Genomic DNA, 24522 nt, shown 5'->3' with positions numbered 1-24522 from the left:
GTTCACCTGCTTCCAAACCTCTGAGGTGGTCATTGGGTTGTGTGAGAAAAGCAAATTTTAAAAATCCTAAAGATGAAATGTTGACCATCTGCTTCTTAGGTCAGTTCGAGACAAATCTAAATTGTGTCGATAGTTTCACGTTTTGTCATTGATAAAAAATAAAATCACTGGTAATTTGATTTATAAACACAAAATGCAATAAAGCGACAGAGAAAGATCTTGTGTTTTAGTCACACTTTTCCAAACATACAACTCTTGAGGCAACAAGGAATCAAATCACAAACCGAACATCTAAACAATTCATACCAGACGTGGGCCCATCCATCCATCATCTATAACACTTATCCTCTGAGGGGAACAGGAGCTACTTCCAGCTCATATTAATACTGATACACTCACCGGGACTGAGTCTCAGACCACAGCGCAATATCAACCATTAATTCTGTGACACTGGAGACATGATTTTAAACACCTCAGAGAGAGCTTCTCCTTGACAGAGAGCTCTGGAACACCAGTGCCTAGCTCCTGGGAGTAAAACTGGGAGAGGGTGTCTGGCAGAAAGGTTCAGTGTTAATAAAAGCTCCGATCTCTCACAGATGTTAGACACACAACAATCCTGGGTTTGCTGAAGTCCTGGTGAAACAACCAAGTCCTTTGCATCCTGGAACTAAAGGTCTCAGGCTGAGTCACACATTTATTCTGTATTCTGAATGGTTTGTTTTTCATCACTCTCTTGTGATAGATCTTGAGAATCGCGGTAACTGTTCTGATGATCGGAGATGATCTGTCCTCATGCAGATTGGCTCTCAGTTCATAAGCCCGTGGGCTTCTTGCCTTTGCTCTTAGGGGACCTGGGTTTTCTCTCACTTTTCTTGTCTAAGTGTTTGTTCTGGTGACTGGCTTTAATCTCGGCTTCCCACTGTTTTCTGGCCATCGTGTACAGCCTCATGGTGGCCTGGGCGTCTTGGACCTGGAGAGCAGAGAATGCAAGAAGAGAAAGATGAAATCCAAGATGTCACATTTTGTATGTTTTATTTATAATGTTACGACTGTTCTTTTGTATTATAAAAAAAAAAAGCAGATGCGAGTTCAATTGTGTTGAAAATGGCCGGCAAGAGTTTTGTTTCACATGCTGATGACTTACAGATGAATGTTCACCCTGCTGGACCTTCACGTTGAGGATTTCTCTACAGAGAACTTTCAGTGAGGGTCGACCCGTCTGTAACAAGAACATTATCATCATCACTATCACTTCAATGTCACGACTGAGTCAAAGATCCTCTGCAGCGCTCCTGGGGGGTGAATCATAGACTGTGTGTAAAGATGGACGACATGACAGCTCCCTAAAAGTGAAGCCAAAGTGTCTCAATCGCCACCTGGTGGCTGGCTGTGGTAGAAGTCATAAACCCCTCGTCTTCTTCATGTTAGCAGATGGAACTTGGACCAAACTAAAAAGTCAAAGTACACGTCGAATAATTTTTTATCAGAGATCAAAGCCATATAACACTGATCTATGTTAAATGTTCAGGTAAATTTGGGTTTAATGGTTCAGTTCATGATTGACAGCTGAGACTGACTCGCGATTGGTCGAGCACGTGTGTCAGCGGAACCTCGATAACGTGGCTCCATCCCCCTCTAGCTTGAAAATGTATTATCAGCAAGATGGCAGCGTTTGATATTTTGTCTTCATTTCATGACAGTGGGAGAAGGTGGAGAGACATCATCCATCTTCATACACAGTCTATGAGAATATCCACAGATCTGAAGGAGTCACATTCCTGATGTTTGTACACGTGGTCATATAATTACCTTAACTCTCTTCTTGAAAGGTTTATACTTCTGAGTGTCCCGGATTTTCTTTTTTGGATGATCCAAGAGTAAAATCTGAAACAGGGGTTTAAGCCAAGTTAATACATTCTTACATTTATTTGAAAAATTATCAAATTAATTTCCTTTCAGATAATACACCCTGGCTACCTTTAAGTCATTGTGTATGGCATGTCCAACCACGATTCGGCCTTGTAGGATCTCAGCTACCTCCTTCTGCACGGTGTGCACATCCTCTCCTGCATTGAGGAAAACATACATCATACAATTTGCGATTGAAGATGATTTTAAGGCAATTGTTTATAACTCCTTATTGTTGATTACAACTCATCGCACAACTCACCATCTTTGATGTCATTTGGTCGGATGCCGCTGACGGCCGTCCTGTAGTCCGTCACCTTCTCGGTGGGTTTGACGTATTTGTCATAGATGCATTTCCCAAAGTGGTTCACGAGGGACACGCGCGCCAAGATGCTGTCCTCTCCGTCCAGACCCACTCCCACCATCTCACAATCGATAGCCACCGCTCTGGTGAGGCTGATAATGGGGAACCAGGGCGATAAAAGAGGAAAAAGTCATCACTATGACGTCAAACTGCCTGAGGAGTTAAAGCTGGGAAGAAACCCTCGCTCTAATATTGGTACATATACTGAAAAGATTATCTATCTATGAATTTGTTTTACAATCAAGGCAGCTACAGGGTCAGAGCTGCATTCACAAACCACCCAAATCAGGAAAATCAACAAAAACAAGTATAAACATCATAAAAAATATATTTTTCCATTTTGTATTTTCTTTGCAGTTCTTAGCAGAATCTACAGTTTTGGACATAAATAACATTTCAGCGGTATTGGATTTGGTTGCTTTTTTTTAAGCATCAGTGGGATAAATCTCCTTAATACTAAGATTATTTATTTTAGTCGTCATAAAACAGACATCGTCGTCTGGTTATTTTATCCATAAATGGTTTCTCATTCTAGAAAATACTTGACAATATCATAAATGTTAAATCACAGATTATATCACTAATTACTCCTCGTTCCCAAATACATCAGCATGTGTCAATGACAAGTTAAAACTGCAAGTTGGTTTATTACCACATTAGAAAATAAATGGGAATCAGTGGCTCCCATGAAGGTATAAAAACACATTCAGCGATCTAAACCACTTTGCAAATAGTTGGTGGTAATATTAACTATATATGCAATGTTAAGTAAATGTAAAAAACTACAAATATGGCCGTATGGTCCTTTGAAAGCACTAACACATGTCGTCTCTCCCTCACGGTATAAGTCTAATGCCTCTGCAGCTAAACTGGTGTGAATGCTTTGTTCAGGTCATACTGGATTTATCCGTTTATGACTTAAACATTTGCATCAGAAAGTTGTTTATGGCGGAATTATAAATTCAAACATTCTTATTCCTATAAGGAATGAATAAGGTCGTAATAAGGTGTCATCCTGTCCTTTATCTTTTCAATAATGATGAAATGGACATCTCCGAGGCACCAACACTCACCCCTCAAAGGCTTTCTCCTTGACCAGGGCGCTCTCTGCGTCCTTCGGCGGCCTGATGCCCTGCTTCTTCCTCATGATCTCCGCTGCCTCGGCTCCCACCGTCGCCTCGATGTCGTCGGGGTCCACGTCATCAAACCACAGGTCGTCTCTACAGGATCAGAGAACAGGGTTATGTTCATTCTTCACCTAAAATATCAGCAGGAGTTAAAGCGGTGTGTGCATTTACTCTGTTAGTTTCGTCTCTTCGACCACAGGCTTCTTTCTCTTGGCTGCATGCGCGCTGTTTGACTTCCCACCGTCTCCTTTCCTTTTCGGGGCAGTAGACGGTTTTGTCTGCGAGACATCGGGAACCTTCAAGTTGTCCTTGGAGACAACACTGTTAGACGTGCTCTTGGGTTTCCCTTTCTTCCCAGCGTCTGTCTGCGCTGGACTGGTGTTATCGATCTTGGACGTATCTTTAGAAGAGTTCTCTTTAGCCTTCTTTTTTGGCAGCGCTCCATTCTGAGGTTTCGGTGTCACCGGCTGTTTCTGCTCCGGCGGGGTGGATTTTAACTTCTGTGGAAGATTTGCAAAAGGTTAGGAACAATCTTCAGGTAGAGAAAGAACACAACAGGGAAGTGTGGAGACAATATGCAGAGACACAGATCAGACTCTTACCTCCTGCAAAGCTTTCCAGTTGGCAGAGAAGTGCTGGGCATCTGTTGGAGGTAACACTTGCTTGTTTGATTGAGGCCTCCTCGTTTTCACCTTCTCCTCATACCAGAACTTATTTTTCTTCTTCGCGTTGTTGATGTTTATAGTTTTCGACACAGGCGGTTTTGTTTTGGCTGCAGAGTCGTTTGTCTTCGGCTTCACCTTCGACATCATGGAGAATTCTTGTGGGTATAAGTGTGTGTAGTCCTCGGTGGTCTCAGTCCTCAGCCACGCTGGACCATCGCAGATCCGTCACTTCGGCACCAGGCAACGTTAGAACGGAAACGATTAAAACTGTGTCACTGCACAATAATTGTATTTACCGTGTTAACACTAAAGTAACGAGAGTTGTCTCATAATGTCATTATCACCTGATTAAACTGCTCTCTGCTAAACTCCAGGTGCTCACGAGCCATGCTGCAACGTTATTTCCTATATGTGCAACGCGTTAACGTGTCCGACATATGTTGGCGTAACATGCGCACGACTTCTTATTCGCAAAGCTACAAAACACAATCTTTTAGGGGTGTTTCTAATCTCACTTTGTGTTTTCTAGCGTCGAATATTCCTACATTAAAATAGATGGCGCTTTAAAGTGTTTTTTTATATTTTAAATTATAAAGCCGGACAAATATATTTGACGACAGTTTCACATCGAGCTACATATGACGTGGGACGATTGGTAGGAAAGATAGCTGATCGCCGAGACTGTTTACGGAAGTTCTGTGTTCAGGAAAAGAAGGATTCTGGTAGAAATTGTGCTTATAACGTGTTTTTGTAGTTAACGTTAACTTTATTAATATTTTAGTAAAATAAATACACGTAGAGGACGTAAATATCCAGAGTTCAGTGAAACGGTGGCAACAGGAAATGATTTCTTTGAGATATTTGTATGAGAGCTGTTGGCAGTAGCGAGAGGAACCACATTCTTTGATTTACAGGTGAGTAACTCCAGTTTACTTCCTGTTTGAATTTTATATCGTGTTGTTTGAGTCGTTCCTCTTCCTCACGTGTGTTGTTGATGTGTGTTTTCAGATGATGGTGGAAAACTCCCCCTCTCCTCTGCCTCAGAGAGCCATCTATGGCTTTGTGCTTTCCCTCAGCTCACAGTTTGGCTTCTGTAAGTCTGATCATTCAGTTTGTATATTAATTAACTGAAGGAGTGATCATTTATTATTATTATTATTATTATTATTATTTCTCTGTGTGTCTGCTTTGGTTGAACATGCTCCAGATGTAAGTTAATTCTTCAGGGTTATGGGGATTGTTAATGAATGGAGTGTCTTGTCTGTAATGTGACTGTCTCTCCACAGTTCTGTATTGCCTGTGGGCTTTCATCCCTGAGGAGTGGCTTCATTCGATAGGACTGACGTACTGGCCTCAGAAGTAAGTGGAAAACACCGTGATCGGATATTATCCATTAATGAGTTTTTGTTCCTGGAGGTTTGCTGAAACATTTTGTCTCGTGCAGATACTGGGCTCTCGCGGTGCCGATCTATCTGATGGTGGCTTTGATGATCTCTTTTCTGTTGCTGTTTGGAATCAACATGAACAACACGGCTCCACTTGACTCCATGGACAACATCACAGGTGAGGACATGTCCATGTATTATGAATAAAGACTTGCATTACAGGGGCTACTGATATTAATACTACTACCACACTTATACAGTAATTAGACCTATAATGTCCTCAGCTACGAGTAATAATGAAAACAATTACCCAATGGAGTTCTCAATGGGAACTGTAAAAGCATTTTAAAAGCTCAAAGTATGGTGTACTGTATGTGATTGGTTGTTTAGCTGTATGTTACACTCATAGCTCCATTTCACTATAAAAATTCAATAAATAAATGACAAAATACAGTTCAGGTCCTAATGAACACATTTTTTGAATCAGTTAATAAACACAACTTCACACATAATATGCCTTAACACAGCATGAAAGGTGGGGACATTGTAAACCACAAACACGGACCTGCACTATGTTGTACACAATGATCAAACGTAAATATACGTGTCACGGTTCATCTCTGACTTTAGACCTCATGACAAAATGCTCGTACGAGAAGAGGAGTTACTCAACACCTCGAATGTCTCCTTCCCATCACAGATGTTTTTTCCCGAGGCCAGATGACAGAAAGCAACAGCCACAACGGGCAAATACCCAGACTGAGAGATGTTCCCATCAGCGAAGTCAACCACAGGTTCTACTTGTCACCCAAATGATGCCAAGCAGAGACTGATCTTTGCCGGAGGGAGAGAAGAAGTGAAGCTGCTCTGGATTTACTGGCAGAGTTTACTCCATGTTTATAAAGGAAGAATAATGCTTTGATTATGTATCCAGGAACAATGCAATGTGGCTCAAAGTTGGACTGAGTGAGTCAAGTTTTACTGACACTAAAAATTATGTTTTATTTTGTGATGGAACACATATCATCATTGTCTGAGCAACTTGTCCATTGGATGAACACAGGTAGCATCTGGTTATTTTCTATTCATGTGACTTTTTATATATTGTAACATTTTGTGCAATGATGATAAACTATAATATCTTATAAATTGAACCTTAATGTCTGCTGCTAAATGATTAGGAGGTGCTGAAGCAGTTCAGTGTGTTTGAAATATCCTGATTCACATTCACTACATTAAGATATTAGACAAGATGTTATTTTAAAATGTTCTGTGTGATTGGTGAAAATCACAACAAGAGCCGCAACAAAGATCTAATGAACAGAATGACAACAAAGGCAGTAGCCTTTAAACTGTGTGGCAACAAAGGCAGCTGCCTTCGTTTACATATCAGTGGCAGTTTCTGTTGACACCGGAGATGCCTCTACGAGCTACCGCTGCCACGATTTGAGCTTGCCCTTACTGGTAGCAAGCGGAACCACATTCATAGGTGATTTTCAGGTGGGTTACTCCAGGTTACTTCTGCTATGAATTTTATATCGTGTTGTTTGAGTCGTTCCTCTTCCTCATGTGTGTTGTTGATGTGTGTTTTTAGAGGATGGGAGAACACTTTCCCGCTCCTCTGCCTCAGAGAGCCATCTATGGCTTTGTGCTTTTCCTCGGCTCACAGTTTGGCTTCTGTAAGTCTGATCCTTCAGTTTGTATATTAACTAACTGAAGGAGTGATAATTTATTATTATTATTTCTCTGTGTGTCTGCTTTGGTTGAACATGCTCCAGATGTAGGTTAATTCTTCAGGGTTATGGGGATTGTTAATGAATGGAGTGTCTTGTCTGTAATGTGAATGTCTCTCCACAGTTCTGTATTGCCTGTGGGCTTTCATCCCTGAGGAGTGGCTTCATTCGATAGGACTGACGTACTGGCCTCAGAAGTAAGTGGAAAACACCGTGATCGGATATTATCCATTAATGAGTTTTGTTCCTGGAGGTTTGCTGAAACATTTTGTCTCGTGCAGATACTGGGCTCTCGCGGTGCCGATCTATCTGCTGGTTACTTTAATGACCTGTTTTCTGTTGCTGTTTGGAATCAACATGAACAACACGGCTCCACTTGACTCCATGGACAACATCACAGGTGAGGACATGCCCATGTATTATGAATAAAGAAAGAAATTAACTATAACAATTATCCAATAGAGTTCTCAATGGGAATTGTAAAAGCATTTAAAAAGCTCAAAGTATGATGTACTGTAAATGATTGATTTGTTTGATTAGCTGTATGTTACACTCAACTCCATTTCATTATAAAAAAATAAATGAGAAAATACAGTTTAGGCCCTTATGAACACATTTTTTGAATCAGTTAATAAACACAAATTCACACAGTATTCCGAACACAGCATGAAAGGTGGGGACATTGTAAACCACAAACATGGACTTACACTATGTTGTATACAATGATCAAACGTAAATATACATGTTAGACCTCATCACAAAAATCTTATACGAGAAGAGGAGTTACTCAACACCTCGAATGTCTCCTTCCCATCACAGATGTGTTTGCCCGAGGCCAGAAGACAGAAAGCAAAAACCACAAGGGGCGAATACCCAGACTGAGAGATGTTCCCATCAGCGAAGTCAACCAAAGGTTCTACTTGTCACCCAAATGATGCCAAGCAGAGACTGATCTTTGCCGGAGGGAGAGAAGAAGTGAAGCTGCTGGGGATTTACTGTAAATATAATATCTTATAAACTGTAATTATCTTCCATATGTTACAAATCTAACCTCAATGCCCGCTGCCAAATGATTAGGAGGTGCTAAAGCAGTTCAGTGTGTTTAAAATATACAGTTTACAATACTTTGACAGACAAAGCAGACACAGGATACTCTGGAGTAATCGTAAGATGCGTTCACACAGATACAAAACAGTAAAGAAAAGCAGTAAGAAGATGTAAAAGATAATAGGAGCAGTAAACAGATGAAGTGTGGTTTCATAAGGGGACTGTTGGACCATTCTAGTTTTACTTTATTGATTAATTTGGATGTATCTGCATTTGTTTGTAGTTCGTATTCCCTCCACTGGGGGGCGATTACGCACAGCTTTGCGCACAGCCAAAAACATTACAGAAGAAGACTGTGCCTCCATGACACTCGCCATCTATTTCCCTTTCTCTCTCGTCCAGTGATTGTATCTTGTGTTTCGGGGACACATGGCCTTCGCTCTGCCGGTGTGGCTCGCCATCCAGGAGGAGCTGCTCAGACACACGGACTCGGACAGCGACACCCGGAGCTGCTTCGACGACCTGGACGATGACGCTCTGTTCCAGACGTTCCACCTCACCAGACCCTGCATCACCTTCATCACAGAAACCGTCCAGAGCCGCATGCAGACGCAGCCTCAAGAGAAACCGGAGCTGCCCCTGGACGCCATGGTCATGGTGGCGCTCAACTATTACGCGCACGGCATCTCCTCCGCCGCCGTGCTGCAGAGGGTCGGCCTGAGCCAGATGGACCAAGCCGCCGCCGCCATCGCCATGGTCTCCGTGCTCATCGCGGGCTTGTGCGACCAGTTCGTCTCGTTCCCGCTGACCGGGGACGCCAAAGCCAACGTCGCCGTGAAGATCAAGGGGCTGTGCGGGATCCCCAACGTGCTGGGCATCCTGGCCCCGGCTCACTTCAAGATCCGAGCGTCCCCGTACGAGAGGAGCTCCTTCCGGTCCTTCGTCAACACCCTGGGCTACACGTCCGTGGTGAGCCAGATCATCTGCGACTCCGAGGGCAACGTCCTCAGCGTGGAGAGCTGCTGCGTGGGCAGCACCGGCGAGCAGGAGATGTGGGAGTCGTCGGACAAAGGGAGGGAGATAGAGAAGGAGCTGCTCGGGCAGTTCTGGGTGATCGGTAAGATGACAACCACAAGCAAGCATGGAAGAGACACGTTTGATCATGTGAAAGACAAACTACTCACCCCTGTGCCGATGGAGGTGGTGGGTGGAGTGTTAGAGTCCACAAAACACTTCTTGAGTTTCAGGGGGTAAACAGCGTTGCAGCCAAATCCAATACAGTTGAAGTAAATGGTGACCAATTTTTCAAATGTAAAAAAACCAACAGAAAATGCCTCCATACTGCTCGTGGGGTGTCATCCAAGTGTCCGTACGCCCCTACATTCAAATTCGACTTGAAAACAGCGTCATTTACTCTGTTTATATTCTAAATGTCCGCTGTTATCCTCCTAGTTACTTCTGCAGTTCTCGCAATACCTACGAGGTCTCGCTGATCTAAAACAACGTGTAAATGATGGTGTTTCGAGTCTAATGAATGTCGGGGCTTACCGACATTCAGATGACACCACAGGAGCTGCAACGCTGTTTACCCCCTGAAACTCCAAAAGTGTTATGTGGACTCAAACACTTCAATCACCCCTCTATACAGGGGTGAGTAGATAGAGTGAATTTTCATTTTTGGGTGAACTATCCCTTTAACCTGTTTCAATATGTTTTCATGTGCTTTTGTGTAAGATAATACCATTCTCACACACACACACACACACACACACACACACACAAGCTTCTCCGTTGACCCACTAGACAATAAACACAGTAGAAAAGTCCATCACAATGAATGCTCCAGAGATGTCTTCACTTATCGCAAACTTTACTGTGTTTTAAGTTCTAAAATCCATCGGATAAAATTCCTATTAGCAGTTTGAAATCCTGTCCACTGTCAATCCCTGAAACTGCGTCACAATGCTGCTTTAAAATGATTACAATTGTTTTGTGTAGCTGCACAGTTGAGTGACTCAATTTGGTGGAATGATTTCTGTGAGACGTGTAAAGTTGTGATTCACATTATCAGAGGACATTACATTGCAATACTACCTGTAGCAGTAATATTTCACTGGTCCTAATAACTGCATTGTCTTGTGTCTCTCTTAAAGGTGGAAGAGGATACCAGTTAAGCAAAAATGTCCTGCCTCCTCTGGCGGCACCTGCGACTGACAGCGAGAACCGCTTCAACGAGGCCCACGCAAAGATCCTGAACGTCATGCGGACAACGCTCGGCTCCATGAAGAGGCGTTTCAGGTGTCTGATGCAACTCGGCTTCGCAAAGGAAGCCACTTTGGACAAAAAGTCCAACATCATCAAGACGTGCTGCGTCCTGCACAACATCGCAATGAAGTTCTCCGTCCCTCCCCCGCCTGCAGCTGGTAAAATTGAGCCCCTACACCAGGGCAGGCAGGTGACATCTACAGCAGAGGTCAACGCAGAGGTCCTACAAGCCAGACAGAAAGTCATCGAGAGTAGCTTTTCTTTAGCCTCCAGTAGCCCGGACCCACCGGGGGACAACACCACGGAGGAGAAAGCGTGAACAGAGCAGGTGTGTTGTCTGCTCTAGGAAGCAGGACAAGAGCATCGCTGACATTCTGAGACATGAAGGACAAACACTGGAACTAAAACACTGCTCATGTCGCTGGAGGTTCTCAGTCGGAGGCTCGTTGCTTACTGTCACTCTTCAGTTCTGACACCAATTTGTAAATATGACAACATACCATTTTTTAAACATGTTTGCAGACTTGATAAAACACATTCGGGTATTTGTTCTTACAAAATGTTTTATTTCTTGTACAAATAGATATACACTATTTTCTACCTACATTTGTTATTGTTAATAAAGGTAATTTTAAAAAATTAGATTTTTCTGGAGATTTGCTTCCTCACACAACAACAATAACAATATTTGGGAAATTCAAGCAAAACCTAACAAGGTTTGCGATGCATATATAGTACATATATAACTCAAAACTTCATATTTACAGTTTATAACAAAATATAGTATATTAACTTTAGGATTATATTTTTTCTCTCAGTGCACAAAAGTCTATCTTGCGTTAATGAAACTCTTTGAGTGCAGTGGCGTTGACGTATATCATTTCTGAGTTCTCGTATATGGCTTCTTCCGTCATCTCCTGCTGCGGCAGACAGTCCATGATGCATTGGTGCAGGAACACGTACTGGGACTGAAAAGAAATGAGCAGATAAGAAAAGCAGAAATAATACGTTGCTGTTTACTTAGAGCATAGAGTATAACTGTATGTACACACTGCATTCTGGCTGATGCTTGTCTGCAGAGTTGCCACAGAAGGGGTTAAACACATTCAGTAAACAGACAAGACAGTTAATGTGCGAATAAACAGTGATGCAGTGAGGTCCAATGAAATCAAGACTTCAGTTGTAACTCATAAAAGTAATACAAATTATGTTGTATAGATCAGTGGCCCTAACATAGACACAACAATCCATGGACACACTACTGATTTCCTCTAAAAATAACACAGATCTTAACAAAAGACTCATCAAATAATCATGAGTATCAAAGGGACAATATTTGGTAAAAATTCTCAGACATCGATTGTAATTGAATATTAATGGTACGCTACATTTTTACTTAGAAATTTAAAAATAGCTAACAAATGCTTCCGTATCCTGGTATTGTGTCCCGAGCTGTGTCTAAAAATAAATCAAACAAGACCCGACTGTTCCTCAGAGAAATATGAGTACTGAAGGAAGCAACTTAATAGGTTCAGCTTTACCTCTGTCTGCACCATGTGTGGTCGACTTAGTCTCATCTTGTGCACGAAACCGTTGATGCTCACTGCCTTGTTTTGGTCGAGCTGCTGAAGCAGCACATCCAGGGCGATGATGGTGCCTGTCCTCCCCACTCCAGCACTAGGAGAGAGACAACATGGTGAAAGGTGAACAGTTGATCATCATGTAAAAGTCCTGATGGTTTCGATGTGGATGTTAAATTTCAGATTGAAATCTCCAACTGCTGACCCTGAACAAATACCCTTGTGGACCTTCTCAGTCACTACTAAGACAGAAAACATCCCTAAAATGTTCTGGCTCTATGTAACTTCGGTATGTGGGTCAGTCTCCTGGGAGAAGTGTGGAACTGACTGATAGCCGCAGCTTCAACTGTCAGAATCAGGTCCAGCGAGTTCAAGAGTAATGCTGAACTGTAGATCAGTTAAAAAGACTAAGAAGTCATTAAAAACCAGAGCCAAATATCAGATATTCATCAAAGAAACTTTTGAAATATCAAGAATTCTGAACAGAGCTTTGTGTATTTAATACAGTGGCAGCTCTTCTGGTTCCGGAAGCCGGGGATCATGGGTAATATCCTATATGTTCAGTGGTGTTACAGCAAGGTGAGAGGGACTACACAGTCAGAGATCCGGTCTGGCTTCCTTTTTCTCTACATGTCAACCTATCAGTCTCTCGGTCCCCAATGTGTGGCTGCAGAGGGCGCTGTTGCTCAGTAAAAGCTACATAGGGCTGCTTTAAGAGAATCACTCGTACCTGCAGTGAACTACAGTTGGTGCTCCGGTGCCTTCTCTCTCTATGTGCCGTCTCACCAGTCCTCTGAACTGGATCAGGTCTTTGGTGCCCTGTGGCACTCCGTGGTCGGGCCAGGCTGTGAAGTGGAAATGTCTCACGGTGCGCTCCTCCGACATGTTTCTCTGTGAAGACGATTCACAAAGAGGGATTTAAAAATACCGTAGCTCGACTTCTTGAACCAAATATAGTGGCAGGTAAATGATATTCAGAAGTTGCCGTCGTACATGACAAGAATTGCCTCATGAACAGCAAAATACATAATTCAATGAGGACTGTCACACTTTGCTTCAGAGCGACGTGCTATTACCCAACTTATTCAGTTATACAAAATGTTTAGAGGCGTTTCATACATTTTTCACACTAAATTCCCTCAATGTCCAGTGGGGCTCCCGGTGCTCAGATCTGACGGTGATCAAGACTTCTCCGTGCAGACGAGGCTTTCTGTCTGCAGGCCAATATTGGTCACACTTGGTCTAGGCACAGGAAATAGAAGGGGGAAAAAAAGGTTTGCAACAAACAGAAGTCTCAGGTCTATGTCAGCGCTTTGTGGTGACTTCAAAACCAGCACAGAAAAGTTTCCACAGTCAGGTCGCACGCATTGTCGCTACTCGACACCACATTACTTCTATGAGCGAAGCATTTACATCAGCTCCAAAAATTTGAAGGTAGCACTTTCTTACTCAGAGCTTCCTGGAGACTCACCCGTCCTAATTCGACGCAGTTGGTTACCATGACGATGCCTTTCACTTTTTGCTCCCAAATCATCCTCCAGAAATCAGTGGCCGTGGAGGGCAGAGGACCCTGAGTGGCGATGTACTCAGTTTTGCTGTTGAAACCCTGAAAAGCAAATGTCAAAGTTCACGTCTCTAGCATTTACTTCCCATATTGTTTGGTATGAAATAAAACACCGGTGTGCGCTCATGAACTTAGAAGAAAAATTGCCAGACTTCAAATAAATGTGCATGTTTTAGCAGCTAATATATGATATGATAATAATAAACTTTATTTATGCAGCACTTTTAAAAACAAAGTTACAAAGTACTTTACAAGAATAAACAGGGATTAGGACATTTCAGGACTGTAGTGTGGTGCTGGTATAGTGGTGTACGATATTTTCACCAAATAATACCTACTGGCATGTAATTGGCATTAATGTAGTCAGAGGTCCCTTTGGATTTGGACGCTGTTAGTTTCACTCGACTCCAGTTGTCTAGGATGAAACAAGTGAGGATGGTTTAACTGCAAAGCTCCACAGTGAAGAAGACACTGCTTAAAACAACGAGGCGTGGAACATTTCATGCATTTCTATTGTGGTCCAGCAGGTCAGATAGATCTTACATGACAGCACGTTGTTGAAACGATTCTTTTTTCGATTCTCAGGTTGATCCGCCGCTTTTTTTGACTGCTCTGTGCCGACAAGTTGGAGGTGCTGCATGGGGATCAATGGAAATCAAATGAAACAGATACAATTTCACAGTCCTGCACAAAAACAGGAAGAAAACTAAGAGGACGTACAAAATATATATATTTTCAATGCACCTCATATTCTTCGCTGAAACCTTTGTTGTCATCCTCACTCAAATGGAAGAAGTGGCCGGGAAACTCTGCTACTGATATAGTTCTAATAATGAAAAAGAATGTACATGTCACACTTACTGAAAAACATACATTTCACTAAATAAAGATTGACATTAATCTTATAGTATAGATTAATAAGTGGTAAACAACAGAGTATTTGTCAAATGTATGTTTTTGTCTGTATATTTGTTTGTTTGTTAGCAGGATTATGCAAAAACTACAAAACTGATTTCCATGAAATTTTCTTCAATATGGCATGGTCGGGCGTTTTTTCAAACTTTCTGTTGATTTATCAAAAAACAATCAATGTAATTTTGTGCAGATCCAAATTAAAATCTGGATCTAGTGAATTTAAATGTGGTTTCATTGAGGACTGTTGGGCCTTGGTGAAGATGTGCACTCTGCTGAGTTCCATTCTGATTAATGAACTGCTTTTACTACACAGACGGACACTGACAGTGGTGTTACCATCATGCAGAGATGATTTACCATTTACTTACCTGTAGCTTTTACGCGATAGTTTGGATCCACTACGGAATTGGTGTTTTCTGTTGTGGGAAAGAAGGAGGTTAACTGACAGAGAACAATCCAGGGACTTTTAGGACATTACAGTTTTGTCACTGTGGCAGCACCAACCTGATCAAATCTGGTCGTTTAAGCAAAATGAAGAGAACCATGCAGACCAGGGCAATAAGAAGCAGCACCCCCAGCACTGACCCTGCAATGACTCCTGCAAGGAGTAACATCTGGATTAATTGTTTAGACACACAGCAGAAAAGTCCCTTATCTTACCACTGGGGGGGATTTTGTCATGTGAGAAATAGGATAATACCTAAAAAAAACAACTGGTATAAAAACAATGCCAAAAAGCACAATAATGAGGAAATTGTGATCAGGAAACACACCTAAATAGATACTCTGTACACTATAAAGTAACATAATCATTGTGACTCACCCCTTGGATCAGTAGAACACAGAAAGACGAGGGGTTCATAACTTCTCGCATACCCAGAGAGCGAATCTAAAGACACCACATAAGTTCTGGCTGGACTGAATCCAGATATCTTAGTATGCTGTTCCCCGTTTTGAGGCACCATGTGAGTTTGTCCGCTCACGTTCACCTCCACCTCAGTCCACACACCGTCTGGTTTGTCCCAGACTATAAGGATGGAATAGCCATTTTCCGAATACTCACAGTGAGCGTTTAAACTTGGAGGAACTGAGGGTAAAGACGAAAGAGGCACAATCACAAACAACATAACGCTCATGACAGCAGTGTAATAATATGACTTCAATTCATGTATTTCATGACATATAGATCTGATGAAAACTTCCTGTCACTTTAAACTCTGCCCTGTGAAGCAAAGCAAAAATGTATTTGCTTTCTATCCCCATCATAAAGAAATAGTCCAGCATAAAACAGTAATATAAAATGTATCATTAGTTGCACATATAGTCAAGAACCACTTGAAATAACGCCATACTTGTGCTATGTGAATAATAGACTGTAGATAAAGATGGACGACATGACAGCTCCCTAAAAGCCAAATCATCTTGATCGCCCCTTAATGGCTGGCTGCAGCATAGGTCAGAAAACCCGCCCCCTCCATGTTAGCAGACGGAACACGACCGAAACAAACATTTCTTGAAGATGGTTTTCGTTAACTCTTGAGACACTGATGTTTGTTAAACAGTTGGTTTTAATAAAAAATGCGGACGTCATGAGACTGACTTGCGATTGGTCGAGAGCACGTATCAGCGTGACCTCGATATTGTGGCTCCAAACCGTGATCAGTGCTGCCGGTCTGACTTAAAAAGTGCAGGAATGGCAACACCCGTGTTAGAGATATTTAATTTTTGTACAACATGAGGAGACATGTCATCCATCTTTACATACAGGTAATGGAATAAAGGTTAAAGGTTTTCTGCAGAGTAAAGATTATTTGCCTTTAAGTGCAAACTAAATAAAAAAATATAAGCAACTACAGCACTGCATAAGACACCTCCCACTACCATTGTGGTTAAAAGGCTTTGAAATCTTTAATCTTCAAGTACAGATTGAGGAATATCCTCCTGGTAATTCATATTACTTGCGGGTGTACTTACGGACGATCAGACTGTGGCGACATTGTTCAAAGAGTGTGGAATTACTTTCGTACACAAGTGACACCTCATAGGTTGCGCCAGGGTAAAGACCAGTAAACGACACATCGCCACCTGCAGGACTGACGTGAGTTTCGTTCGCAGTTGCTTTCGAGAACAAGCCTGGAACCATCCCTTGGATCGATGAGTTGGTAACGTGCCAGGCCACACTGGCACAGTCTATGGCTGAAATGGATGAGAAAATAACTGCAGACACAATATTTCACTAGTTTAAGTTAGTGTATAAATGCGAGGGACAGTCTGTGTATACCTGTTACAGTGAAGCCCTCATAAGCAGTGCTGTTGAGTCTGGAGAACAGTGTGATCACGCTGAATAAATACTCTGTCCCGGGCTGCAGAGATGTGACTGAATATGAAACAACATTTGAGGATAATTCTGGGGTGACTGTCACATCAATTCCATTAATCTGAAGTGAGTAGCTCCAGTCTTTATCCACATTCTGCCACTTTAGAGCGAGACTGGTCACAGAGCGTTCAGTCACGTTGACAAGAGACACCGCAGGAGGAACTGTTGAAAAAGGAAGGAAGATTTCACTCGCCATAAAAACCAAACATTTGCACGGTAACTAAGACCCTTACACAGTAAAACACTGTCACATTGTTAATATTTTCAGAAGCTGAAAAAGGCCAGTCACACAGTCGTACGTGAGGTAGAGAGAGAAGTAAGAAAAGAGGACAACATGTCAAAAAACATTCTGATATTTTCTGAAAAATCCACCATTGAATAACAAAAAAACAATCTGAAGTCATTTCTGACACATAGTGGTGCAAAAGAGACGAGATCTATATAAAATACATTAGCAAGAAAAAATAAAACACGTTTATAAAACTGTGTGGCTTCTCCTGATTTCACTTCCCTGCAACTGTTTACCTGTGACTCCCAAATATAGACTATGTGTGGCTGTAGTGAATCTGAGTGACGGAACAGCGACATTAACATAACTTACCACCAACGTCAATACAACATAAAGCTCACTTCAAAATTGGCAACACCATTCATATTTAGTGAAGAATCCATTACTAGATGTAATCTGACATATCACAACACACGCTTTGTCCTCCTCTATTTCAAAGTAAGTCAAAACATCTTACCAGTGACTGCAGTGAGGTTCACTCCACTGCTCCTGACGGTTTCAAACACAGTGAAGAGACTGATATCATTTTTAGTTCCACTTCTGAGATCTGAGATCGTGTGTGTCACTTGTTGATCTCTCTCTGATGCAGTGACACTTATCTCTCCTTTGCTGGACACAAGTGTATATGTGAGGGAGCCGTTGACTTTGTTCCACTGCAGAGTGACACTGGTCTCATTTTGTCCAACAGATTGAAACTGTCCAGCATTTAGAGGAACTATAGGATAAAGAGACATGAAGAAGGAACTATATCAAAATCTGATTTATAAAATGACAGTATATCACCGACAAAATGTTGTGTTTGCATAGTTTTCTTCATAGATAAAAAATGTCATTTAATTCTGTTATGTTATCACAGTCAAAATACAGAGTGAGCAAGTTCCACAGTTAATAAGTAACTTTAAATGTGATATTGTCACAGAGCAGAGTTTTATGGCTGTATAGGAAGATGATCATCTTACCAGTGACTGCAGTGAGGTTCACTCCACTGCTGCTGACGTTTTCAAACACAGTGAAGAGACTGATATCATATTTAGTTCCACTGCTGAGATCTGAGATCGTGTGTGTCACTTGTTGATTTTCCTCTGATGCAGTGACACTTATCTCTCCTTTGATGGACACAAGTGTATATGTGAGGGAGCCGTTGACTTTGTTCCACTGCAGAGTGACACTGGTCTCATTTTGTCCAACAGATTTAAACTCTGCTGCATTACGAGGAGCTGGGAGAAAGAGACATGAAGAAGGAAATGGAAATGTTGTGTTTGCTGAGTTGTTATCACAGATAGAAAGTTAAATTCACTCAGTTCATTTCATCACAGAGATCTGTCGTGGTTTAGGTTGTTAAAACATCTTACCAGTGACTGCAGTGAGGTTCACTCCACTGCTGCTGATGGTTTCAAACACAGTGAAGAGACTGAAATCATATTTAGTTCCACTGCTGAGATCTGAGATCGTGTGTGTCACTTGTTGATCTCCCTCTGATGCAGTGACACTTATTTCTCCTTTGATGGACACAAGTGTATATCTGAGGGAGCCGTTGACTTTGTTCCACTGCAGAGTGACACTGGTCTCAGTTTGTCCCACTGATTGAAACTGTCCAGCATTTAGAGGAACTATAGGATATGGAGACATGAAGAAGGAACTATATCAAAATCGGATTTATAAAATGACAGTATATCCCCGACAAAATGTTGTGTTTGCATAGTTTTCTTCATAGATAAAAAATGTCATTTAATTCTGTTATGTTATCACAGTCAAAATAGAGAGTGAGCAAGTTTCACAGTTAATAAGTAACTTTAAATGTGATATTGTCACAGAGCAGAGTTTTATGACTGTATAGGAAGATGATTATCTTACCAGTGACTGCAGTGAGGTTCACTCCACTGCTGCTGACGTTTTCAAACACAGTGAAGAGACTGATATCATATTTAGTTCCACTGCTGAGATCTGAGATCGTGTGTGTCACTTGTTGATCTATCTCTAATGCAGTGACACTTATCTCTCCTTTGATGGACAGAAGTGTATATGTGAGGGAGCCGTTGACTTTGTTCCACTGCAGAGTGACACTGGTCTCATTTTGTCCAACAGATTGAAACTCTGCTGCATTACGAGGAGCTGGGAGAAAGAGACAAGGAGAAGGAAATGGAAATGTTGTGTTTGCTGAGTTGTTATCACAGATTAGTTCATTTCATCACAGAGATCTGCCGTGGTTCATGTTGTTAAAACATCTTACCAGTGACTACAGTGAGGTTCACTCCACTGCTCCTGACGGTTTCAAACACAGTGAAGAGACTGATATCATATTTAGTTCCACTGCTGAGATCTGAGATCGTGTGTGTCACTTGTTGATCTATCTCTAATGCAGTGACACTTATCTCTCCTTTGATGGACACAAGTGTATATGTGAGGGAGCCGTTGACTTTGTTCCACTGCAGAGTGACACTGGTCTCATTTTGTCCAACAGATTGAAACTGTCCAGCATTTAGAGGAACTATAGGATAAAGAGACATGAAGAAGGAACTATATCAAAATCGGATTTATAAAATGACAGTATATCCCCGACAAAATGTTGTGTTTGCATAGTTTTCTTCATAGATAAAAAATGTCATTTAATTCTGTTATGTTATCACAGTCAAAATAGAGAGTGAGCAAGTTTCACAGTTAATAAGTAACTTTAAATGTGATATTGTCACAGAGCAGAGTTTTATGACTGTATAGGAAGATGATTATCTTACCAGTGACTGCAGTGAGGTTCACTCCACTGCTGCTGACGTTTTCAAACACAGTGAAGAGACTGATATCATATTTAGTTCCACTGCTGAGATCTGAGATCGTGTGTGTCACTTGTTGATCTATCTCTAATGCAGTGACACTTATCTCTCCTTTGATGGACAGAAGTGTATATGTGAGGGAGCCGTTGACTTTGTTCCACTGCAGAGTGACACTGGTCTCATTTTGTCCAACAGATTGAAACTCTGCTGCATTACGAGGAGCTGGGAGAAAGAGACAAGGAGAAGGAAATGGAAATGTTGTGTTTGCTGAGTTGTTATCACAGATTAGTTCATTTCATCACAGAGATCTGCCGTGGTTCATGTTGTTAAAACATCTTACCAGTGACTGCAGTGAGGTTCACTCCACTGCTCCTGACGGTTTCAAACACAGTGAAGAGACTCAAATCATATTTAGTTCCACTGCTGAGACCTGAGATCGTGTGTGTCACTTGTTGATTTCCCTCTGATGCAGTGACACTTATCTCTCCTTTACTGGACACAAGTGTATATGTGAGGATGTTTTCCACTTTGTTCCACTGCAGCGTGACACTGGTCTCAGTTTGTACCACTGATTTAAAGTCTGCTGCATTACGAGGAGCTGGGAGAAAGCAAAGAGAAATTTGTCCTTGTAAATGTCTAAAGTACATGTGTATGTCTATAGGTTGTATTTTAGTCATCTGATTAATAGGAACCATTGTGCATTTAAATATACAATTTTTATCTTCAAGGAAAAATGCCTGATCAAAAATGCACACTAAATAACTTTAAAAATTAGATTTTGTACAGAGTTGTGTCCTGGCTTTTGTTTCGTGGCTTTATAACAGAAAATGTCTCTTACCAGTGGCTGCAGAGATGCTCACTCCACTGCTTCTGACGTTTTCAGACACGGTGAAGAGAGTGAAGTTGTATTTTGTCCCATTTGTGAGTCCTGAGGTTACGTGTGTAACTGGTTCGTTTCCCATTTCTGCAGTGACGGTTTTCTCTCCGTCACTGGACACAAGTACATATGTGAGGATGTTTTCCACTTTTTTCCACTGCAGGGTGACACTGGTCTCATTTTGTCCAACAGATTTAAAGCCCTCTGCATTAGCAGGAGCTGGGATTTAAGAGTTAGAAAGAAGAAGCTGTAACAATATTTGATATAAAGTATGTTGTATTAATGATTACAACGAGCTAGCATGTGAGGAAACACTGAGCAGTAATCATATGAAAAGTTTGATATTATACTAAAGATATTGCAAGTTGCATGATCATCCTCCTCAACTGATAAACAGGACCAGTCATTGTAATAATATAAAAATAAATATAATAATTTTGACATGAGCTTAACATGTAAACATGGGCCAACTACTTCAAAGTCACCAATCAGCAACAGCTTTAATGCTGTTCAGAGGTGAGGAACTATTTTCCCACCAAGGGCCAATACATTATATACACACACACACACGTATACATGGCTGTCATTAAAAAATATATATTTTCACAGTTATATGTTTTTCTAACCAAACTGTCTTTCTGGCCATAGGAGGTTCCCCACCCCTGGTTTAATGTGAGACTCTTAGTATAATCATTATTGATTTATGGTATTTAAATAAGTCTGCTCTATGATACACGAAAATACAAACATGAAACTAAAGATAACAGATATCGGCTCATACTTACGAGGTTTCGTTGTTGAAGGGGTTGTCATCAGAGTAGTTTGGAGTGTGGTTGTCGTTACTATTTCTGTTGCATTTGTCACTATTGACTCTGGGTTTGGTGTCGATGTACCAGAGCCGGTGTAACCCTGAAAACATAAGATTTGATGAGGCACGAGAGAGAAATGACCTAAACCCCAAAAACCACAAAGTTTAGTTTAATAAAAAAAACGACGACTTCTTCTGACTGTGGAATTCACACAGAGCTCCGCCGCAGTCTCGAGCTGAATATCATTTCTGCTTTTTATTGTATCTGTATCGCAATGTTCAAATATACAGCATTACTGTGTTCTGCTGTCAACAATTTCTAAACTTTGGAAACTTCCAAAATTTTAGAGACAAGCAGGAAATGTCAGAGTACAAATGATGGTACAGTTTTAAGTTAGTACTTCTTCTTCCAAATGAACAATTATAACAACGCCTAAAATTCAGACACAGCAACCATTGCCTTTTATTTAAATAAAATCAAATAATACACATTAAATACAGATATTGTGTATATACGTTATAATACATAACTAAAATGCCATATCTATAAAACTGTATCCAGCTATAACACCTTATCTAGAATATCATATAACGATAAAGGTTTTAGATACAGCTCCCTTTGTAGTTTTACATTGAGACATGTCCTCGTTGCTGCTTTTGTTTTGACAGTTTACTTCCACATCTCATCTTCATTATAATTCATATCAGGCATTGAGGCTTGACTGTGGTTTTGGTTGCAAAGTTTCCTATTGTTGAGTCTAATCTGCTGCTGAAAGGAGATACACTATCTGATGACTATGAAAGTGGAAAGAGAAAGAAAAAAAGAAAACTTACCCTGAGAAGACTCCAGACGACGCCGAGCAGCAGCAGCGAGTGGTCTGAGGTGAAAGATAAAGGCTTCATCTTCGTTATAGTTTATTAAGTTACTCACATATTATGAACTTGTTAAATTCCGTTGTTGTCCCGAGATAAACGTTTTCAGTAGCAGTGTGTTGACAGACACAACACTTAAGGCTGGCGAAGAATTTCTTTCAGCCTGTGCTGACACGGACCAATATTCACTTTTCTCCAGCGGTGTTGACTTTTAATTCTCAACCTCGTCCTCCTCTCATAACCTCTGCTCCCCACTCATAATGGCAAGTGACTAAGCAAATGGCTGCTTCTCGTTTTTTTTGGCCTTGAACAACCACAGAGACCTTTGCCCCGCCTGTTACTTCCTTATTAACGGTCAATGTGTGCAGCTTGTCAAAGGTGCGTCAATCAAATAATTTTTATTGTTTCACATATTTATTAGTGCTGGTTGCGTTATATCTGCTGTATATTTGTCATTCCAGATTCGTACTTTGTACCTGCCTTTGTAACTTGATTAAATGCAAACACTTTCAAATGCTTCTCAATTTAAAACAGTTAAAGTGTATATATAAATAAAGATATACACATGACTATATAAATGAATGTATTCATATTCATATTTATTGACTATTCTCATTTCTTTGTTGTAATTTTTTTATAATCATTGTCTCATCTCTTCAGTAAGGCTGGTTTCGCAGAACTGTCAATTTGCTTTTTGCCTTTTCACACTGAATAGGAAGTGATATTTTTAGCTTCCTTGTGGTTGACATGTATGCGGAACTGTGAACGGGAAACATAATCTGTTCATAATTTCTAAAGAACATCCAGTCAAAACCATGTATGTGGTCTCATATGATGCAGAACTCAATAAAAAAGTTCTAGTGTGTCAAAGTAAACACTGTCCAGCTGTGTCCACTGAGGAAGGAGAGAGGTGGAAGTTCACATTCATAAATGCTAATAGGTTTCCCTATATTGCACGAACTCACTCATAAACAGAACAAGTCTTAACTAAGTTTCTGCATTAGATATTGTAAAAGTTTAACGTTCACATTTCAACTTTCATATGTATACACACACACACACAAACACACACACACACACCATCCATTGAGGGTCATACTAAATTGTTGAACACTTTACTTTACATTAACCTCTGGGTCTGGTCACACATACGCATACATGTGCTTATTACAAACTAGGTCTGCTTACCATCTACGCACTTCATATATCTTCTTGATTGTCTTGTTCACTGAGGGAAACACTGTGGGAAATGTGTGTCTTACAGCGCAACTATATGTTGATATAAAATCAACTGAGTTAAGCATCTTGTTTCAGTTGGGTTGAACTAGGGCTAGCCGATAAAACAATCATTATAGCAATTTAATTATCAATGATAGCAGTATAACAAAAGTCCAACATATATCGATGTAATGCAAATGCATTGTGTAAGCACAGTGAGGAGGTTTAACACATAATTGATCTACCTCAGTAATGTAAAAGAAAGTTCTGTTCATCTTCTTCCCCCAAGCTGTCAGACTCTTTAACTCCCCATCAATGCCATATTGTTCAGCTGTACAGTGTACGGATGAAGGACAATAAATTTGACTTGACAGGTGTTTTTTATTCTCTGACCATAAAGTGTAAGAGTTTTAAACCACAAAACTTTACTCCCGAGCTAAAATCTACAGCTGCAGATAGATGCAAATAGAAAGAATACATGCAAATTAAGAAAACAATTTGATGACACATCCGCTGGAAAAAGTCACAACACATGCAAATACAGAAACATGATGCAAATAGCGAAAACAACACTGAAAATGTTTCCAGGGAACCCAAAAAAGTTCCATCACCACCGACGAGTAGCAGACTCCAGTAACGTCACAAAGCGTTGAACTACAGTCAGGTTCATCACTTTTTTCGGTCCCCTGGACACATTTCTGTTGTCGTTTTCGCAGTTTTCACGAGTTTTTTTTCTATCTGCACGTGCTTTCTTAATTT

At 40.9% G+C, this 24522-nt stretch overlaps 5 protein-coding genes across 14 annotated transcripts; 3 read left to right on the top strand and 2 right to left on the bottom strand.

Annotated features, from left to right (window-relative positions):
• Positions 1 to 72: 72 nt before the first annotated feature.
• Positions 73 to 4519, bottom strand: rexo4 (REX4 homolog, 3'-5' exonuclease). The gene is made up of 9 exons (XM_034571378.1): positions 4409 to 4519; positions 4002 to 4292; positions 3571 to 3899; positions 3346 to 3492; positions 2171 to 2364; positions 1978 to 2066; positions 1810 to 1884; positions 1145 to 1219; positions 73 to 970 (listed from the first exon to the last, which is right to left on the bottom strand). Exons 2-9 carry the CDS (start codon positions 4209 to 4211, stop codon positions 812 to 814), a joined length of 1278 nt encoding a protein of 425 aa, XP_034427269.1. The 5' UTR covers positions 4212 to 4292; positions 4409 to 4519; the 3' UTR covers positions 73 to 811.
• Positions 4520 to 4696: 177 nt separating this feature from the next.
• On the top strand, positions 4697 to 6595 carry LOC117753336 (phosphatidylinositol N-acetylglucosaminyltransferase subunit P-like). 2 transcript variants are annotated; one of them, XM_034571381.1, is made up of 5 exons: positions 4697 to 4786; positions 5073 to 5157; positions 5351 to 5423; positions 5509 to 5627; positions 6150 to 6595. In XM_034571381.1, exons 2-5 carry the CDS (start codon positions 5073 to 5075, stop codon positions 6263 to 6265), a joined length of 393 nt encoding a protein of 130 aa, XP_034427272.1. In that variant the 5' UTR covers positions 4697 to 4786; the 3' UTR covers positions 6266 to 6595. The 2 variants fall into 2 exon arrangements, with proteins under 2 accessions (XP_034427272.1, XP_034427273.1); XM_034571382.1 differs by lacking the exon at positions 4697 to 4786 and adding an exon at positions 4799 to 4978.
• On the top strand, positions 4869 to 8611 carry LOC117753338 (phosphatidylinositol N-acetylglucosaminyltransferase subunit P-like). Its single transcript, XM_034571383.1, has 7 exons — positions 4869 to 4978; positions 5073 to 5094; positions 7066 to 7128; positions 7307 to 7379; positions 7464 to 7582; positions 8002 to 8179; positions 8513 to 8611. Exons 2-6 carry the CDS (start codon positions 5073 to 5075, stop codon positions 8115 to 8117), a joined length of 393 nt encoding a protein of 130 aa, XP_034427274.1. The 5' UTR covers positions 4869 to 4978; the 3' UTR covers positions 8118 to 8179; positions 8513 to 8611.
• si:dkey-197c15.6 (putative nuclease HARBI1) lies at positions 8517 to 11126 on the top strand. The gene is made up of 2 exons (XM_034571379.1): positions 8517 to 9346; positions 10383 to 11126. Exons 1-2 carry the CDS (start codon positions 8659 to 8661, stop codon positions 10811 to 10813), a joined length of 1119 nt encoding a protein of 372 aa, XP_034427270.1. The 5' UTR covers positions 8517 to 8658; the 3' UTR covers positions 10814 to 11126.
• Positions 11127 to 11311: 185 nt separating this feature from the next.
• Positions 11312 to 24002, bottom strand: LOC117753328 (receptor-type tyrosine-protein phosphatase H-like). 9 transcript variants are annotated; one of them, XM_034571351.1, is made up of 25 exons: positions 23816 to 24002; positions 23676 to 23683; positions 22507 to 22834; positions 21650 to 21773; positions 20826 to 21083; positions 20328 to 20585; positions 19952 to 20209; positions 19450 to 19707; positions 19074 to 19331; positions 18572 to 18829; positions 18179 to 18436; positions 17677 to 17934; positions 16835 to 17092; positions 16528 to 16749; positions 15377 to 15640; positions 15058 to 15151; positions 14922 to 14969; positions 14383 to 14464; positions 14182 to 14272; positions 13977 to 14053; positions 13546 to 13680; positions 13194 to 13316; positions 12805 to 12965; positions 12036 to 12171; positions 11312 to 11462 (listed from the first exon to the last, which is right to left on the bottom strand). In XM_034571351.1, the coding sequence occupies exons 3-25, from the start codon at positions 22573 to 22575 to the stop codon at positions 11334 to 11336; spliced, it is 4077 nt and encodes a 1358-aa protein (XP_034427242.1). In that variant the 5' UTR covers positions 22576 to 22834; positions 23676 to 23683; positions 23816 to 24002; the 3' UTR covers positions 11312 to 11333. The 9 variants fall into 9 exon arrangements, with proteins under 9 accessions (XP_034427242.1, XP_034427241.1, XP_034427246.1 ...); XM_034571350.1 differs by lacking the exons at positions 23676 to 23683; positions 23816 to 24002 and having other exon boundaries at positions 22507 to 23617; XM_034571355.1 differs by lacking the exons at positions 18572 to 18829; positions 23676 to 23683; positions 23816 to 24002 and having other exon boundaries at positions 22507 to 23618.
• Between the last annotated feature and the right edge of the window lie 520 nt (positions 24003 to 24522).

This window comes from Hippoglossus hippoglossus, chromosome 19, assembly GCF_009819705.1.
Source record: "Hippoglossus hippoglossus isolate fHipHip1 chromosome 19, fHipHip1.pri, whole genome shotgun sequence".
In the NCBI taxonomy this organism is placed as follows: Eukaryota; Metazoa; Chordata; class Actinopteri; order Pleuronectiformes; family Pleuronectidae; genus Hippoglossus; species Hippoglossus hippoglossus.
The sequence above is the reverse complement of the archived record's forward strand: the minus strand, read 5'-3'. Positions and strand labels throughout refer to the sequence as shown.